General features: G+C 40.2%; 1 protein-coding gene across 2 annotated transcripts in view; it reads right to left on the bottom strand.

The window, feature by feature from the left end:
- The window catches only part of cul3b (cullin 3b), a 92,575-nt gene that overhangs the window by 28,069 nt on the left and 44,293 nt on the right, over positions 1-20,213 (bottom strand). For both annotated transcript variants that reach the window (XM_078208951.1, XM_078208956.1), the window contains exons 5-8: positions 17,111-17,225; positions 16,364-16,592; positions 8,397-8,542; positions 4,229-4,405 (exon numbers count right to left, since the gene is read on the bottom strand). In XM_078208951.1, coding sequence (XP_078065077.1) covers positions 4,229-4,405; positions 8,397-8,542; positions 16,364-16,592; positions 17,111-17,225 — 667 coding nt within the window. The remainder of the gene's footprint in view (positions 1-4,228; positions 4,406-8,396; positions 8,543-16,363; positions 16,593-17,110; positions 17,226-20,213) is intronic.

A 20,213-nucleotide genomic window follows, 5' to 3' on the forward strand; every position in this document is an offset into this window, starting at 1 on the left:
CCTCCCCAGAGTGTTTGCCTGGACCTGTAGATTACTAGTCCAATGACATTACCACTACACCACCACCTCCTCTTGTTTAAGTTCAGCAGTTTCACCACAGTTCTTAATTATGCAAGGAGCTGGAGTATTTTTAGTAGCCTAAATAACATCAGCAAAACATTTGTTTGTACAACTGTCAAAAAAGTAAAAGCTAAGTTTGATGTTGGGACTGAAAGTTGAAGGAAAGCATCAGCTCAAAGTCTGAGAATTGAACTTATTGTTGGCAGTTCACACGTATCAAGTACAATGTTCCACTGAAAACCAGCATTAGAAAAAAACAAAATACATTATTTATCCAAACATTCTGCAAGTTACTTGTGCTACTTTTCAGATGTTTAATAGTGACTGCAGTTCACACAGTAACTTGTTGCAAAGTCTACATGGTCGAAGAGTAATTGTTGAACTTATCAAGTCAATTGACAAAAAAGTCCTGGTTTTTCTCATCGTCATTTTCTAGTGGTGCAGGCAAGTTAAAAATCCAGCACGTTCATGATGAAAAACCTGCAATTTAGAAGCCACTGCAAGCAAGACAATCACTATACATCACTTAAACAAACATTTATAAGGTCCCACCTTCTTTCTCTGGTATATGCAAAGTTAGTGAAGCAGAGCTTCAAGCTCAAAATTTTTTACTCATAGCACCCTAACATTTACTCCCCTCTCAAACTTGTTCCATGCGATGTATTAAACTTAAAAAATACATGCACACATTTTTTCAAAACCCTCCTTGCACCTGATCTATTCTAGCTCTGAAATATACACTTGAATCTCACTATATTGTCCTTCCTTGCACCCTAACATTTTTATCTTACTGCTAGTGGTAGAATATTCTGCCACCTCAAACCCTCTTCAAGAAATCGCTTCAGATTCCGTTTTCTTTTGTACCTTTGTTTACATCTTTTCACTGAGGCATTTAAACATCTCTCTCCCTATTGGTTTAATGTCCAACCTTCCTATTAGAAGACAGAATGATGCCACACACCATAAGACCATACACTGCCAGGTCCCTCTCTTCCTGCACCACTTTTTAATATTGTACCATTTAGTTTATATTGATCTCCTCATTCTTTCGACCAAAATGTATTACTTCATACTTTTCTGAGCATGTTGTTGTCCGTTTCACCAGTCTGTATGTCCTCCTGAGGTCTGTTATTATCCCCATTGCTGTTTATTACATGTGTGTTTCAGATGCTTCATATATTGAAAAGGGCACAAAATATGCAAAATGCTGTGGTGAACCACAAATACTATCAGAATTTCTAGTCTACTGAGGGGTGGATGAGGTTTCTTTTGACAATGCAGATAATTAAAGAACAACACAGCACAGAAACAAGCCTTCTGCCCTCCAAGCCTGCACTGATCACATTGTCCTATCTAGACCAACTGCCTGTATCCCTCTATTCCCCATCTGTTCATGTGTCCATCCAGATAAGTTTTAAATGTCACTAACATGTCTGCCTCAACCACCTCACTTGGCAGTGCATTCCAGACCCCCACCATTCACTGTGTAAAAAGCTTCCCCTGCACATCTCTACTGAACCTTTCCCCTGTTACCTTGAACTTGTACCCCCTTGTAATTGTCATTGCTGCCCTGAGAAAAAGCTTCCAACTGTTCAACTTATCTATTCCCCTCTCTCAATTATATAAACTTCCATCAGGTCGCCCCTCAGTCTCTGTCTTTCCAGGGAGAACAATCCCAGTTTATTCAATCTGTCCTCATAGCTAATACCCTCCATACCAGGCAACATCCTGGTAAACATTTTCTGTACTCTCCCCAAAGCCTCCACGTCCTTCTGGTAATGTGGTGACCAGAATTGGACACAGTATTTCAAATGTGGCCTAACCAGTGTTTTATATAACGATAACATAATTTGCCAACTTTTATACTCAATGCCCCATCCGATGAAGGCAAGCAGGCCATATGCTTTCTTCACCTCTTTTTCCACCTCTGCTGCCACTTAAGGTTCTGTGGACCTGCATGCCCAGATCTCTGCGTATCTATGCTCCTGATGGTTCTGCCATTTATTTTATAGCTCCCACCTGAATTTGATCTATCAAAATGATGATCTATCAAAATGATGATCTATCAAAATGATGATCTATCAAAATGATGATCTATCAAAATGATGATCTATCAAAACCTCACATTTATCCGGATAAAATTCCATCTGCCATTTCTCCACCCAAATTTACAGCTCATCATGCTGTATTCTGTGACAATCTTCATCATTGTCCGCAACTCCAGCAATCTTAGTATCATCCGCAAACTTGCTAATCAGACCAGCTATGTTTTCTTCCAAGTCATTTATATATATTACAAACAGCAGAGGTTCCAGCACTGATCCCTGCGGAACACCACCAGACTTCTATTCAAAAAAACACCCTTCCGCCGCTACCCTCTGTCTTCTACGGCCAAACCAGTTCTGAATCCATCTAGTTAGCTCACCCATGATCCTATGTGATTTAACCTTTTGCACCAGCCCGCCATGAGGGACCCTGCCCAATGCTTTACGAAAGTCCACATAGACAACATCCACGGCCCTTCCCTCATCAATCATTTTTGTCACCTCTTCAAAAAACTCAATCAAACTAGTGAGAAATGACCTCCCTCGTACAAAACCATTCTGTCTGTTGTTAATAAGACCATTCAGTTCCAAATATGTATAGATCATATCTCTGAGAATCTTCTCCAACAATTTCACTATCACTGAAGTCAAGCTCACTGGCCTATAATTACTCGAGTTATCCTTGCTACCCTTCTTAATAACGGGACAACATTGGCTATCCTCCAATCCTCTGGGACCTCACTTGTGGCTAATGAGGAAACAAAGGTTTCTGTTAGAGGTCCAGCAATTTCATCTCTTGTCTCCCTCAATAATCTGGGATAGTGCCATTTGGCCCTGGGGATTTGTTTATCTTAATGCTTTTTAATACATCTAACACTTCCTCCTTCGTAATGATAACTTGTTCTAAGGGATTTACATATCTCTCTGAGACACCACCAATCAACGTGTCCCTCTCCTTTGTGAATACCGATGCAGAGTACTCATTAAGGATCTCACCCACTTCCTTTGGTTCTATGCATAATTTCCCTCCTTTGTCATTGAGTGCACCAACTCTTTCTCTAGCTACCCTCTTGTTCCTAATATATGCCTTGGGATTCTCCTGAATCCTGTCTGCCAAGGACATTTCGTGATCCCTTTTTGTCCTCCCAACTCCCTTTTTGAGTTCTTTTCTACTTTCCCTGTATTCTTCAAGTGCTTCATCTGTTTTTCGTTGCCTGGACCTTACGTATGCATCCTTTTTCTTTTTGATTATAGTCGCAATTTCCCTGGTCATCCACGGTTCCCGAATCATGCCTTTCTTGTCCCTGGAACATGCCTGTCCTGAACCCAATCAACTACTCCTTAAAGACTCCGACATGCCAGATGTAGATTTACCCTCAACAGCCTCTCTCAAACAACAGCCTCCAAATCCTGCCTAATCAGGTTGTAATTAGCCTTCCCCCAATTTAGCACCTTAATCCTCGGTCAACACTTGTCCTTCTCCATGAGTATCCGAAAGCTTATGGAATTGTGATCACTATTTGCCACATGTTCCCCCATTGCAACTTTGATGACATGGCTGGGCTCATTCCTTAGTACCAGGTCCCCCTCTCTAGTTGGACTATCTACATATTGTTCCAAAAAACCTTCCTGGACACTTAAATTCCTCACCATCCAGACCCCTAGTCCTAAGAGATTTCCAGTCAATATGAGGAAAATTAAAGTCTCCCACTACAACTACCCTATTATTACTACATTTGTCCAGAATCTGCTTACATATCCGTTCTTCAACTTCATGTGGACTGTTGGGAGGCCTGTAGTACACGCCCATCATAGTGACTGCCCCTTTCCTGTTTCTGAACTCATTACAATATAGGGCCAGTGACTTCCTTTCACGCTATAAAACGTCATGGTTCCATGGATAAGAGTGCCAGAGTTCTTGACTGTTATCCTACACTGCTAATGGAACTGTAACATGTGATCAGGTGGAAACAGTGGCCAATTGTTATTCAAATGGCTTTAAATGAAGTTCAGGCATTTTAAAACACAGAAAAATCAGAAAGGTGCTAAATTCCAGAGAACTGCATCACTGTGTCTCAGGTAAGAGGAAGGATAAAAGGTGAAAAATGATCAGAAATACTTACGCCTTTTACTCCCTTTTTAAGTTTGTCATCAATAAATAACGACAAATATTCTGGGGATCTGGAGTTGAGGTTAAGGAAGTATTCAAAGTCACCAGCAATCGTCTGTTTAAAAAGACGATCATTGTTGAACGAATCCTGAAGGAAACGATCAAATCTGCCTTTCAGATCGAGAAGGCCCTGTTTGAACAAAAACATGCATGTTTAGTATGCAGGCTCATCCTGGACATCTTCATAGAATCATAGAGGTTTACAGCTTGGAAACAGGCCCTCCGGCCCGACTTATCCATGCCGCCCTTTTTTGTTTAAAACCCATAAGCTAATCCCAATTGCCTGCATTTGGCCCATATCCCTCTATACCCATCTTATCCATGTAACTATCTGAATGCTTTTGAAAAGATGAAAAAATTGTACCCACCTCTACTACCACCTCTGGCAGCTTGTTCCAGACACTCACCACCCTCTGTGAAAAAATTGCCCCTCTGGACACTTGTGTATCTCTCCCCTCTCACCTTAAACCTATGCTCTCTAGTTTTAGACTCCCCTACCTTTGGGAAAAGATATTGACTATCTACCTTGTCTATGCCCCTCATTATTTTATAGACCTCTATAAGGTCACCCCCTCAGCCTCCTACGCTCCAGAGAAAAAAGTCCCAGTCTATTCAGCCTCTCCTTCTAACTCAATCCATCAAGTCCCAGTAGCATCCTAGTAAATCTTTTCTGCATTCTTTCTAGTTTAATAATATCCTTTCTATAATAGGGTGACCAGAATTGCACACAGTATTCCAAGTGTGACCTTACCAATGTCTTGTACAACTTCAACAAGACGTCCCAACTCTTGTATTCAATGTTCTGACCGATGAAATCAAGCATGCCGAATGCCTTCTTCACCACTCTGTCCACCTTGACTCCACTTTCAAGGAGCTATGAACATGTACCCCTAGATCTCTTTGTTCTGTAACTCCCCTCGCCCTACCATTAACTGAGTAAGTCCTGCCCTGGTTCAATCTACCAAAATGCATCACCTCGCACTTGTCTAAATTAAACTCCATCTGCCATTCGTCAGCCCACTGGCCCAATTGATCAAGATCCTGTTGCAATTGGAGATAACTTTCTTCACTGTCCACTATGCCACCAATCTTGGTGTCATCTGCAAACTTACTAACCATGCCCCCTATATTCTCATCCAAATCATTAACATAAATGACAAATAACAGTGGGCCCAGCACTGATCCCTGAGGCACACCGCTGGTCACAGGCCTCCAGTTTGAAAAACAACTCTCTACAACCACTGTTAAGAAGCCAATTTTGTATCCATTTAGATACCTCACCCTGGATCCCGAGAGATTTAACTTTATGCAACAACCTACCATGCGGTACCTTGTCAAAGGCCTTGCTAACGTCCATGTAGACAACATCAACTGCACTGCCCTCATCTACCTTCTTGGTTACCCCTTCAAAAAACTCAATCAAATTTGAGAGATTATATCAAATGCATTTGTGATATAATGCATTTCTAGACTTCTTTCAATAGTTTTGATCAGGTTGCATAACGGATTTCTGCCAAGATTAATGAAAATAGACTACATCCAAATGTTCAGATGTGAAGAACTGCTTATTTTCCCTGTTATAATGGATGCAAGAGTTCAAAGCAAGAAGGGAACCAAGACAAATTCAACAATAATAAAATTTGCCAAATAAAATCTTGTAATTTCATATATCAGTTGCTGAATTAATAGCATACCCTGTTAAAAAATAACCAAAATAAACCAAAGAAACCGATCATTTACATCACAAATCTCTTCCTGGACAGAAATTTTAAGCTAATGTAACAAAAATCAATCCACTCCGTGATACAATGCCAATCATCTGATAGTTAATTGAATTTCTAAGACATCCTCTCCATGTGGTCCCAGTTTCAACTGTCATCTGTTCTCCCTTGCCCAGTTTGCTTTTAACTGTTCGATCTTGGGACGTGAACATTGCTAGCAAGGAAAGTACCAATTACCCATCCTTAATTGCCCTCAAGAATTTAAATAAGCTTGTAGTTGTGAGGAGTTATTATAAATTCTCATAGCTACATCTTAATTAATTGAGTCTGTCGGTGCAGACTCAATGAGCCAAAGGGCCTCTTTTGTACTGTAAGATTCTGTGATTCTGATTCTGTGAACTATTTCTAAATTACATTTATCCTAGAATATTTTGGGCATAAAAGTTGTTCAAATATTAACGTTATTAATGGCTTAGCCATTCAACATTTTTAAAATCAGCTGCCAACTTCCACAGCCCTTGTACTGTTCAGATCATGGGAGTGTCGCTTAAACTGGTAAAGCTGAATCACCTATCCCTGCACGCAAAACTCACACATCCATGGAAGTTTGGATCAGCAATACTGCTACTCAGTTAGTGGGGCCAGCACTCCACTCCCCACACTGATTCAGGTCACCTCTCAACATTCTCTTTTCTTGCCTGTACAATTTTTGTAATGTTAGTTGTGCCCAGTTATCCCTCATATTGTTCTTGTAAACCTATTTTGTATTTTCTCTTATGCTTTTGTAACAAGGAGATCAGAACCATGCACCGCAGTGGTCTAACCAAAATTCCATACGAATTTAACATAATTTCCTTGCTTTGGAATTCTAATGCTTTAGAAATGATTCCCGTGCTACACACTTTTTAGGGCATTGTTAACCTGCACTGCTATTTTTAAATATGTGAATCTGTATGCCGAAATCCTTCTGTGCCTCCATTCCATTTAAACTCATTTTGGAAGGAATAACTGAATTTTTTATTCCTCTTACCAAAATGACCTCACACATATCTATGGTAAAATCCATTTGCCATTTACATGCCAATTCTGCACTTTCGTTCATATCATGAATTTTGTTAGTTTTCCTCGGGTTTAACTATACACATTGGTCCCCACCTCACCCCAGCACATCTATGAAACTACTTAAAAGTAAACAGGTAAACTTGCAGAGACCAGTCACCAAGAGTCTCCACGAATCACAAAAATCCAGCTCTAAATTTATAAATTGAACAACTTCTGGTCTGCTATTAATCAGCAAACATTGGCCTTTGTCTCGCTTTGATGCAAGTTATGAGCTCTGGCAGAAGTTAGAAAAAGCTCCAGAAATAGTGATTGCGATTTTCTGACCTCGCTGCGCCTGGCGCAAATTGTGATAATCCCAGCAAAAATAGTGTGCGGGCCTAAGGATTAGTTGTGCGCTTGGTGCCTATCGGTTTGCAATCATCCTAGCACCTTTCTACTGGTACAAACCGGATCGGCCATTTGACTTGATTTCAATCTTGTTAGCGAGTTTGGCACACGATTGTTCCCCCTCCCGGCATCCTGCCAGTGCCAAGGGGCTGGGCCTAATGGGGAGGTGGTTCAGGGCAGGGTGACCCATTAGGAGGGTCCTAATACCAGTAACCCGTGTTGGGGAGAACTTGCCGTCAATGAGGGAAGAGTCCTGATATCTGTGGGGGGAGGGAGGGATCTCCCAATTCATTGAGAAATCTACGAAATGCACCCTGCGAAATGGCACCTGAGCACTCTGCAGCCAGGCTCACCCAGTATGTTTAAGCCCAGCTTCCCCCAGTACCCAGCGTGCAACTCACCGCTCCACAAAAAAAGGACCGAATGTGGGACAATTGCGGTCCGGAGTGCATCTGATGGACTGGTGCAGATTGCTCAGATATTTTCGCCATTATGACACTTAATGTTTTTTTTGGAAAATTCCAGCTGTTTTGAAATTCCACCCATTTTCTCGTTTTTTGATAAGAAAAAGGAAGGTTGGATTAACTTGAGCACGTGAAGGAAGAGAGGGAACACAATATATTTTTCTCATCCTACCCCTACACTAGAATTATGTTCCATCATTCAAATGTCTCATTTATTCCGATTGATTTATTTTAAGACCTTTAGCTCAATGCAACCTTCAAAGCAGTGTAATTTATGAAGTGACTGCTACCTGTAAACTTTTTCAACATTCCATCATATACAACAAAAATCTAAAATGTACTGGTTAAACTGCTATAGATTGAAGTGAAATTTCTGAAAAGCACATTGTGATCTAATCTACTTGTGCATTTTGATTCAGGTTGCTGTTTGTTTTCCTTTCTACTTAACCACAATTACAACGAAAGGACAGAACAGTCATGTGCTCACCTGAATGTAATCCACTGGGTTCTTGCCTTCTCCTTCCTCAGATACCAGTGCCTTGCCCTGTTCTCTCAGGTAGGAACTCATACACTCGCACATAGTTTTCAGGCCATTTGGCACACGGCTGAAAAGCTTGTACATACAAGCTAGATCTGAAATAGGATATAAAGGACGTTGTGTACTAGCTTGATTGTGCATTGCAAAGTGGTTGTACAGTGTACTGGTTAAACTTTAAAATATGTATAAATTTTAACTTAAAAGTCAACAAAACACAATATTTCTGTGCAGCACACTCTGGGTTGCACAGTCAATATTATTTTAACTGCAGTGTCCCTTTCAATAAAAACAAAATAGCATCAAGGGATTCAGATGTCAGTTTGGCTTGATTTAGCTTTTCATTTTTACAGATGGTTTTCAAGATCTTGATCACTACTGGACGTTCAAGTAGATTTTTCATTACAACAAATTAATGATTTAATAAACAACAAGGAAAAAGATCAACAAACAAAGTGATGTATCCTTTCTGCTCAACACATGTAAAAAGAATTTGAAGTGCCGAACAAGCGATAAAACTGGAGAGTTTCAGATGTATTTTTTGGACGAATTTGAAAATGCAATACTTTAACACTGTCATTTTTTTGGACTGAAGTGTGATTCACATTCTCACCAGTTATTTTGGCGGTGGAGGGGGGGGTGTGTGCAGGGATACAGAGCCTAAGCCAGCTGGCTGCAGAATGCACAATGGCACCCCGATCTCCCAGTGACCTCCTGCCACCCCACCCCACCATCCCATCATCAGTGGCAGTGTAACCACCCATCCCATGGCAACACAGGTCGCCAGTATCAGTATGCAGTTAATGAGTCACCCATCACGACCCCCTCCACAGCCCACGCTGCCCGCTCCTGTGCTGGTCTCCCCTCATTGCATATCCTGACCCCCTCCACTGATCAACCCCTCCACCCTTGCATATCCCCACCTCCGCTGATCACCCAATCTGCTGATCAACCCCAACTGCAGAGCTCCCCCTTGTTGTCCCCGCAACAGTTACCCACCCTTGCCTCCGCGGCACTCCCCCTGCAGAGCTCCCCCCTTGCCTCACCCCCATCATGGCAACATCCCACTGACTCCAATCCAACTCAAGCCCCACCCCTTTGACGCTGCCCTGGCACAGTTATGGTGCCCGGTGGTCGCTGCCAGGGTGCCCGATTGGTGCTGCCAGGGTGGCAATGCCTGATGGGCACTGCCCAGCCCTGCCCTCAACCACCCGAGGGCTTCAATGATCCACCGACGAGGCCATTATATCTGGTCTCCGCTGGTGGAGGCCAGCTGTGATTCTCACTGGCGTGAGAACCAACCGGTGAGGAGTTAAGTGCGAGGCCAGATAGTGCCGTGCAGGTCTCGTTAATAACATTAATACCTAAATCAGCTTTGTGCCCTGTTTGGGCGTGAAGCCGATCCCACCAGCAAAACATGCCGGTAACTCTATGTGCAGCGAGAACTCGAGCATGAACACAATTTTTTGTTACACACACAATCTTACTGGCTTGCCACACGAATTGACTGGCGCAGCGAGCTGGTACGATCATGCCCTTTGCAATGATTTTTGCCAGTTAAAAAAAAAAGCGTTATTACTGAATAGTGCAGAGATATGTAAATATCTCCATATTTAAGTCCATTATCAGTTCTTCAAAATTGGCAGAGCTAGTTACATTACTTTGTTTCATGTTCTTGCTTGAACAGAAGAAATAGGAGCAGGGATATACCACATAGCACCTTGAGCCTGCTCTGCCATTTAATGTAATCATGGCTGACCACTGGCTTCAGGCCCACTTTCCCACCTGCTCCCCATGTCCCTTAATTCCCTGCAAACCCAAAAATCTGCCTATCTTAGCCTTAATTATATTTAACAAAGGAACATTCAGAACTTGCTAGGACAGAGAATTCCAAAAAGATTCACAACTCTTCGAGTGAAAAAAACTGCTCATTTCAGTCCTATATAATATTTCCCTTATCTGGAGTCTGTACCATAAGTTCTAGATTCTCCAGCCAGGGGAAACAATCTCTCAGTGTCCATCCTATCAAGTCCCTTCAGAATCTTGGATGTTTTATTGAGATCAACTCATTCTTCTAAATTCTAGAGTATAGACTCAATTTATTTAGCTTCTCGTTATCAGGCTACTATCGCATCCCAGGGACCAATGCAGTGAACCTTCATTGTACTGCCTCCAATGCAAGTGTATCCTTCTTTAAATATGGAGACCAAAAATGCAGAGTAGTCCAGGTATGGGCTCACCAAAGCTCTATATAACTGTAGTAAGACTTCCTTATTCTTGTACTCCAATCCCCTTGCAATAAAAGCCAACATGCCATTTGCTTTCCTCTTTGTTTGTTGTATGTGCATACTAAGTTGCTATGCCCTTCATACAAGTACACCCAACTCCCTCTGAAGCACCCAAGTCCTTCTGATTAAGATTGACAGTTTATACTACATGGGAATGGTAACAATTTCTAGAAAAATAATGACTAACGACATTGACAAATTAGACAGGTTATGTTGAAGACCCAGGGATCATTGCTGGACCACAACAGCCCTTCAAATACCTTGATGACTTGGGATTCATAAATTCAGTTAGAAATTGGTCAAAGGCTACATTCAGATGTGGCAGCTCAGAAGTCAGCCAAAAGCTGGCAAAACAATGCCAGGTATAACTTAATATGAACTAGTTCAACATACTGTTCACAGAAAAAAGACTGGGCAAAACATTTACTCAAACAGCTAAGAAAAATATGAAAGAGAGCTAGAGGTTTTTGACTCAATGTAACAGGTCCAACCAATACAGAGTAGCAAACAAAGCCAACAGTACGCCTAACTGTACAGCCAAAACAGAGAACATAAGTCTGATTCAAACGGTATAGTGGCTCTAATCAGACCACACAAAGCACTGTGAACAACTTTGGTCATCAAGAACGGAGATGGCCTTCAATCCATTCAAACAGAATTTGGAATTTTGTGTTAGAAGTCTGAGTTATGAATAAAAATTCTAGAAATCCGAATGTCTGAGCAGTGCCCATAGAGGTACATGACAGACAGTGATCTTTATGTATAAGATTAATCTGAAACATTACTTTAAAGTAAATTGCTAATAGGATAAAAGTTCAAATTAGTCAAGTAAACTTAAGATTTAAAACAGGTCCCCAGCAAGAATGTTCAATATATGGAATGGACTTCTAAATAGAGCAGCAGAGATTGAAAGCCTCAAAATCATTTAAAGGATAACAAGATGTTGCAGTGAGGCTACTACTTCAAGGTCTTTCCAGATAAATGTGAAGCATGTCAGTTGGCCGTCTTCATTAATAATTATCTTGTAACATGGAGAAAGAACAATAGAGATTGGATCTAAAATATAAACAGTGCACTTTTTGCAGAGGCTACCATTTTAAGGTAATCGATGCCTCTTAAAGATATCAACCTCACGGGGCAAGAGAATGTGCCTAAGTTTTATTCTTGAAAACAAATGGAAAATAAAACAGCAAAATCTTTAAATGCATAAAATTAATCCAAGTATCCTGTGCAATTGTGCAGACATCCCTTTCTAGTAAAGATAGATTCCAACTACCTTTTCACCCTTTGATAACAGTTCAAATCCTGCTTAGGCAACACTGGCAATAATTTTGTTTGGAGAGCCTCAACCAAGTTCCATACTGGCATGGTCAAAAAGGTCCTGATCAGGCATTAATTGGAAATCAGATTCAAATCAGAAAATAGCTGTGATTGGAAAATAAAATAATTTCATAATACAGCTGTAGGAATGTTTGATTAAAACTTAAAACTGAGGTAAACAACACACTGACAGGACAAAGTAGAGCAACTCTGTTCTTGCACTGTGCTACACTTGACCCATGTGGTGTTTGGTACTAAAAACGGGTAAGTGTTCCCAGTGCCAACACTGCTGAACTTAATCAGCACAAAATTCTCCAAAAAGAAAGAAAAATCCTCTGTTGCTTACAAGATTCAAGAGTTGCCATACATGAAAAAATGTAATGAAAATGGAAACATTCAAATTGAAAGGAAGTTTGTATATAACTGAATTTATGGAGTGTGTTCAAGGCTTCCATTGAAGAGTTTGGATGATACTTGCGAATCAACTCCAGCATACAAACTTCAGTTCTTCCCTCATTGCTTAGATCATTTACAATCTTGTGACAATGCCAAGCCATCCATTATTCTCAATGTAATTTACGTGAGACATACGTACTTAAAAAAAGACACTGGGCGCAAGATTAATTACAGCCTTTAACTCACTCTAACAATTTACATTAAAATTAAGTTTAAAATAACTTCTGCATCTTACTATTCTTGGGATTGTTCCAGTGTCTCCATACTGCGACAAAAGGGTACTTTGTGGTTTCTACACAAAGGAGGCCAATAAGGTATGTTACAAACAAGGCAGTTATACTTTATTCCTCATACCTATAGATTTTTATGCCTTTTCAATCATTGCATAAATTAAGTGCTTGAAAAATTTGCTGTTTTAACGTTTTGGGAAAATTCTGTCTCACTACATGAAATATGTTAAAAACAGTTTTTAAAAAAAGGGACCACACTGGACACATCTCATTGGGAGCGCAGAATATACCAAAACCAACATATTTTTAAAAATTGACAACATAAAATAAATTTGCTATTAGAGATATTTTAGGGACATCCCTTCTCGGTACCACAGCTTCTTGTCCTAACTGAACCCATTTGTAAAACAATAATGGGGCCAAATTACTGTAAAATAGTTTGGATTACTGCCTTGGACCTGATAACAATTTAGTTGGAAAATTTGTAAAGGGAAAACTTTGCAGTAGACAATAGAGAATAAATGGTGACTGAGAGCATAAAGAAAGTAACAACTGAAGTTTTAGAAAACTTTAAACTGTGAATTTATGAAAAGGTTATATAATCACCTAAAGCTAGAGAGTCTATTATAAGCATTGAGCACATTTCCAAACAGCCTATTTACAACCTCAAGCAGTGCCGACCAGATCAGCAATTTTCAGCTCCCTGCACAACAGATGAGTTCTCGTCAGACTCTCGGGTTGTTTCAAACTGCTGAGTAACTCAGATTTCAGTGACCTGACCATGCCAACAAAACCATATCAAACTATAATGCTCACTCTTACTTTCTAAAAAGCAATTCCACCTAGGAATCATTTTTTAGCAAAGCAGGAAGCAATTTCAAATCATGTAGCTTCAGCCAGGTCGAAAATGGGAAGATCAAGGAGACATCTAGATATATTATATAAGTGTTCCAACGCTCAAGTTAAAATTGAAGCACAAGAAATAGGAGAGGAAAATGGGAAGGAAAGACGGGTGAAATACATTAAAGGCTATCTATTTACAACATTAGAAAAGCAACTTCAAGTGGGTGAAGTATCAAATCCATCACAGGGAGAATTGAATTCTCTAGAGCTGCTAGCAGTTAAAGAGTTAATATATAGTTCAGTGCCATTTACATTTTCCAGAGACTACCTGTTGGAAGATTCACTAAGAGCTTACATTTTCCATTACCCTTGCGGAAAGACAGTTGGTTTTGTGCAGCCCCACATCATTTGTAAAGAAAACTTCACAACATATAGATGTGGAAGTTCATTTTTTTGAAAAATATATACTTGGTAAAGCTCCTGCTGTATTTTCTCTATGGAAATGTTCACAAATATAAAATCTTACTTAACAGACTGCAAACAGAGATACGATTCTCATTTGTTCCCTCAAACAGAATTGGAAATTAATTCAAAAGCTTAACAAAACCTTGCAACCGAGTTAATATTAAATCCAAACTCTCAACAAAATGAATTCCACCCCAAATTGGGATCACTGCAAAGATAGTGCATTTGGACTTTCAGAAGGCTTTTGATAAGGCCCCTCATAAAAGGCTAATGGGCAAAATTAAAGCACATGGGTTGGGGTAATAGATCAAGAATTGGTTGATTGACAGCAAACAGCAGGGATTCAGTACTCAACCCCAGCTGTTTACTATATATAAACGATCTGGATGAGGGAACCAAATGTAATATTTCCAACTTTGCTGATGGCATAAAACTGGATGGAATTGTGAGTTGTCAGGAGGATCCAAGGAGTCTTCAAAGTGATTTAAACAAGTTGAGTGAGTGTGCAAACACATGGTAGATGCAGTACATCATGACTAAATGTGAAGTGATACACTTTAGGTGTGAAAAACAAAAAGGAAGCATTTTATTTAAATTGTGATATATTGGGAAGTGTGGACATGTAAAGGGATCTGGTGTCCTTGTACACCAGTCAATGAAAGCAGAGAGTCAGGTGCAGTAAGCAATTAAGAAGGCAAATCATACGTTGGCCATCTTTGCAAGAGGAATTGAGTTCCTCAGTAAGGATGCCTTACTGCAGTTATACAGGGCCTTGCAGGGAACAGACCTGGAGTACTGCGTGTATTTTTAGTCTTCTGACCTAAGAAAGGATATACTTGTCACAGAGCGAGTACAGCTGTGGTGCACTAGACTGATACCAGGGTTGGTGGGACTGCCCTGCGACAAGAGATTAGTGAGTACAGGCCTAGTTGAACCAAAGTTTAGAAGGATGAGAGGAGATCTGATCGAAGCATACAAAATTCTAACAGGGCTGGACATACTAGATGCAGGGAGGATGTTTTCCCTGGTTAGGGAATCTAGAACCAGGGGACACAGTCTTAGGATACAGGATAGACAATATATGACTGAGACAAGGAAAGATTCCTTCACTCAAAGAGTAGTGACCCTGTGGAATTCTGTACCACAGAAGGTTGTGGAGGGCAAGTCATTGAACATATTCAAGAAAGAGATAAATTATTTTTTAGATTTTACTGGAAAGTGATAATATGGCATTGAGATAGAAAGTTCAGCCATGATCATATTGATTGGCAGAGCAGGCTGGAAGGGCCAAATGGCCTACTCCTGTTCCACGTTTCTACATTGACTGTATGCTAGTCCAAAGGTTTTGGTAACTGCAGCCATAAACTCAACATATATTAATCTAACCTGAAGAAAATGTTATTCTTTAAATATTTGTGGGGTCTGCTGCAGTATTCAGTAAAGCAGGATTGCAGGGCTCTAGCCAAATTAAGCTGGAGGCTGAGCGTCTACAACGTTGAGGACATCAAAGGGGCTGGGTGCGAAAGGCAAGTATTTGAAGTAAATCAGGCCAAGTTAGATGTTCTCCAAGTAAACACAACATGGGTAGAAATTTGCATTAAGGGATGAATGAGGAATTGTACTCTTCACCATTGAATTTCAATGGGAGATAAGAAGGAGTTTACAATTTAGAAGAGACTGTAAATAAATACGGCAAAATTATTACATTTTATTTTACTCAAAGTAGTGGCCATAAGGAGAATATAAAAGATTGTTATACTCTGGGAGAGGTAAATTGCTTAGAAGGACAAGAACAATAGGAAAAGGTGAAAGAGAAAAAACATTTTAAAGGGAGGTTGGAAGCTATTCTGTATGTAGCCATGTAAGACCTCCTAACGAGGTTGTACTGTGCTGAGACTGAACTGTGAAGTAAATGAAAAGCCTTTAGCCACCGCAGAGAAGTGTCTGGTTGTCCCAGAAAGCAGCGTTTGCTTTAAAGTCTTGAATTTCAATAGCTTAGTGGGAGAGGGAAGCCCTGGGAAATACCTCCCCAACAGCAAGAGTAGGTTGTGCTTTGTGGCAATATCTTCAAAGTTTTACTCTAATTTATGACTCTTGACTTCAGTATGCATATTCTTTGCTCATATACAAATAGAAAACAGTTGTGATTGCTCATCAAGTTTCTCTTCTTGGGATGAGGCTCGTACAGCACTTACCACCTGCTGAATAATAGAATATAGATAAACATGATTTTGTAAAATATTTATCTCCAAAATGGAACTTGTATACTACTAACAGTAGATGCCACCTCCAGGAAAAAAATATCCTTGGAATTTACCTTCTGTCTTTCCATTTTTTAACATATGGACTAAGCCTGAGTTTTCCATTTCTACAATAGTCTTCATATGTTTAGAAATTAGTTCTCTCTCCACCACCTTCACAATTGGTTCTTCTGTGGATTTATCAAGACAGTGCATAACTCGTTCAATTTCTTCGTTAATCCGTGCTTCCACTTTCTTAATGTACACAGATGCACTATTCTCCGCTAAGAACTTCTGGCTTTCCATCTATATAAAAAGAAATATTTAGAATTATAGAACTCCTACAGTGCAGAAGGAAGCCATGCGGTCCATAGAGTTTGCACCAACATTCAGAGTATCTAACCCTGGCCCTCTCCCCGTCCTATCCCTGTAACCCCACACATTTACCATGGCTAATCAATCTAATCTACACATATTGGGACACTAAGGGGCAATTTAGCATGACCAATCCACCTAACCTGCACATCTTTGGACTGTGGAAGGAAAACAGGACACCTGGAGGAAACCCATGCAGACACAAGGATAATGTGCAAACTCCACAGTCACTCAAGGCTGGAACCGAACCTGGGTCCCTGGTGCGGAGAGGCAGCAGTGCTAGCCAGTACACCATCATGTCGCCCTTTTACAATGAAACTATTAGCCATTGTGCTAATTAGTAAGTCTGAAAACGAACTGCTTTACATAATGATCTTAACGCCATATATTTGATAATTGCATATTACCTTGTTACAAGAAAGTCACAATTAAAAGCATTGAACAGATACCTGGAAGAATTCAGCTGACATTTCTAAAAACGGAGCCTCAAAATCTTCCTCATACACTGATCGGCCTTCTAGACCAAGGATCATTAGCATCTGACAGGCATTCCGAATTGCTCCTCTAGTAAAACAAAGAAAATTGAAAAACAGTTTAATTAAGAATGTTGTTTTTAGATAATATCAGACGTTTCCCTTTTTTTAAAAAATGCCTAAATTGAATAGATCAGACCATAATAAGTAATGCTGTATTAACGTTTAAGATAGACCAGGAGAATATTAGGTGTGTGATGATACTGTGCTATTAATATATGTTGGGGGGGGGGGGGGGGCTTTAAGAGACAGTGTTTTTCTACAGTCAGTTTGCCTGAGAAGAAATGTAGCAGATGCTGAGAAAGTTGGCTAATTACTTATTTTAGCCATCTAAGTGTTTATTTAGCAAGAGGCTTAATGGGATGTTTTATCAATTAAAATAATGGAGGATAAATTAGTTATTCTGGGACAGAGTCAAGTGATATTAGAAATGGGAGGAGCTAGGCTTGAAGCCGAAAAGCAGTTTCATTTTAAAATAAAGAGCAGTTGCCGCCTGGAGCTGGTAGAAAGAGGCTCTCGCTCTCTCCAGAAGTTTTCTCAAAGCTCCAAGACTATTAACAAAGGTTAAAGCAAGTATGCCTGGGTTTTGCTAACTATGCTTTAAGTGTGTTTTAAGTTTATAAGAGAAATATTGCTCGATTGGTATTGATATAGTAATAAGTTAGAACTTAGAATTGTTTCCTTTCAATTTAAGTATTGCTCAACTGTTAACGGTTAAGCTAATTCATTTGTTATAGTTAAACTGTGTTGTTAAATAAAGTTTGCTTTGATAAAAGCTCCCCGAGTTCACATCTGGAGAGAAACATCCTATCCTCACATGTATGTCAAAATAGAAAAATTGTTGGGGTCTAGTCTGGCTTCATAATATACCTTGCGGTTCTGATCTGGCACCGTAACAGGTTAAAAACAAAGCATTTCAAGAGTAGAAGTGCTGGGTTCCAGTGACTGGCGACTAAGGACTTATAAGAACAATAGCTTATTAATTAATTTGAGCAACTCGTACATGCTTCCACTCTGCCCACGCTCAGAGAAGAACTACCACGCTTCTGCTATGTGACCCTTTAAAGACAGAGTAACGGTGGAAGAGTGTTTTTCTGACTGGAGATCTGTGACCCATGGTGTTCCACAGCGATCAGTGGAGAGAATGCAGGTAGTCTGATTAGTAAGTTTGCGGATGACACAAAGATTGGGGGAGTTGTGGAGATTTGGTCAAAGAAATGGCAGATGTAATTTAATCTGGACAAATGCAAGGTGATGGATTTTGGATGGTCTAATGCAGGAGGGAAGTATACAACAAATAGCAGAACCCTTAGAAGCATCAACATAGAGGGATCTAAGCATATGGGTCCACAGTTCCCTGAAAGTGGCAAGAAAAGTGGATACGGTGATCTATAGTTAAGAAAGCCCACCAACGCCCCTACTTTCTCAGAAGACTAAGGAAATTTGGCATGTCAGCTATGACTCTCACCAACTTTTACAGATGTACCAACTTTTACAGATGCACCATAGAAAGCATTCTTTCTGGTTGCATCACAGTTTGGTATGGCTCCTGCTCTGCCCAAGACCGCAAAGAACTACAAACGGTCATGAATGTAGCCCAATCCATCACGCAAACCAGCCTCCTATCCATTGACTCTGTCTACACTTCCTGCTGTCTCGGCAAAGCAGCCAGCATAATTAAGGACTCCACGCACCCTGGACATTCTCTCTTCCACCTTCTTCCGTCGAGAAAAAGTTACAAAAGTCTGGGGTCACGTACCAACCGACTCAAGAACAGCTTCTTCCCTGCTGCCTTCAGGCTTTTATCTTGCATTAAGTTGATCTTTCTCTACACCCTAGCTATGACTGTAACACTACATTCTGCACTCTCTCGTTTCCTTCTCTCTGAACGGTATGTCTTTTCTGTATAGCCCGCAAGAAACAATACTTTTCACTATATGCTTATATATGTGACAATGATAAATCAAATCAAAGGTGGCGTATGCATGCTTGCATTCATCGGTCAGGGCATAGAGTATAAAAATTGGCAAGTCATGATGTATAGAATTTTAGTTAGGCCACATTTGGAACATTGTGTGCAGTTCTGGTTGTCACACCACAGAAGGATGTGGAGGCTTTGGAGAGGGTACAGAAAAGTTTTACCAGGATGTTGCCTGGTTTGAAGGGTATTGGCCAAGAGGAGAGATTGAAAAAACTTGGTTTGTTTTCACTTGAACGTCAGAGGCTGAAGGGTGATCTGATAGAAGTTTACACAATTAGGAGATGCTTGAATAAGAATGGACAGTCAGAATCTTTTTCCAGAGTAGAAATGTCAATTGCTAGGAGACTTTGGATTAAGATAAAGGGGGGAAGTTTAAAGGAAATGTAAGAGACAGTGTTAAGTGTCCGAAATGCACTGGCTTACTCCAGTGAAAGTTATCAATTTCTTGGCAAATTAGGTTTGGCGTTCTGCTTCCTCAAACTTCAATCTCTTCCCCCCACAAAGAAAGTCTGAATTGTTTAATTTCATTGTATATTTGTTTGAGGTTTTACAGCGAATTCCATGCAGCAAAAGAATGCAGATTAGTCGTGAAATAACTTGGTTTCAAGGTAGCAGGTCTCAGGAAGTGAATTCCAATACACATTGCCTAAGTACCTGAAGAAACAATTGACAACTGTCAGGCAAAAGAAGTGAATGCATAAAAATTGAGGCAACAGAACAGGAAGTTAAAGGAGTTGTAGGAGGTTAGAGCTAAAGACAAGGTCAGGCAACAAAAGGATTAAAGCACTAACGTCAGACCATCATTGATTTTGGAACATGCATATCCATTTAAGTAAAATGTAAATCATTAAGTTCTCCAACCACAAATCTTTGAACTGCCCACAGCTTCAGGCAGGAGGGTAAGTTCTTCAATCCATTTAATTTACTTCAGCAGTATTCCCTTGCTACACTTTTAATAATTTTGAAGCCCAATAGTTGTCAATAACTTCCTACTTCCTTCTTGATACCCATTATGGTTTTTGTCTCATCAACCATGCT

The sequence above is a fragment of the Mustelus asterias genome, chromosome 3, assembly GCF_964213995.1.
Source record: "Mustelus asterias chromosome 3, sMusAst1.hap1.1, whole genome shotgun sequence".
In the NCBI taxonomy this organism is placed as follows: domain Eukaryota; kingdom Metazoa; phylum Chordata; class Chondrichthyes; order Carcharhiniformes; family Triakidae; genus Mustelus; species Mustelus asterias.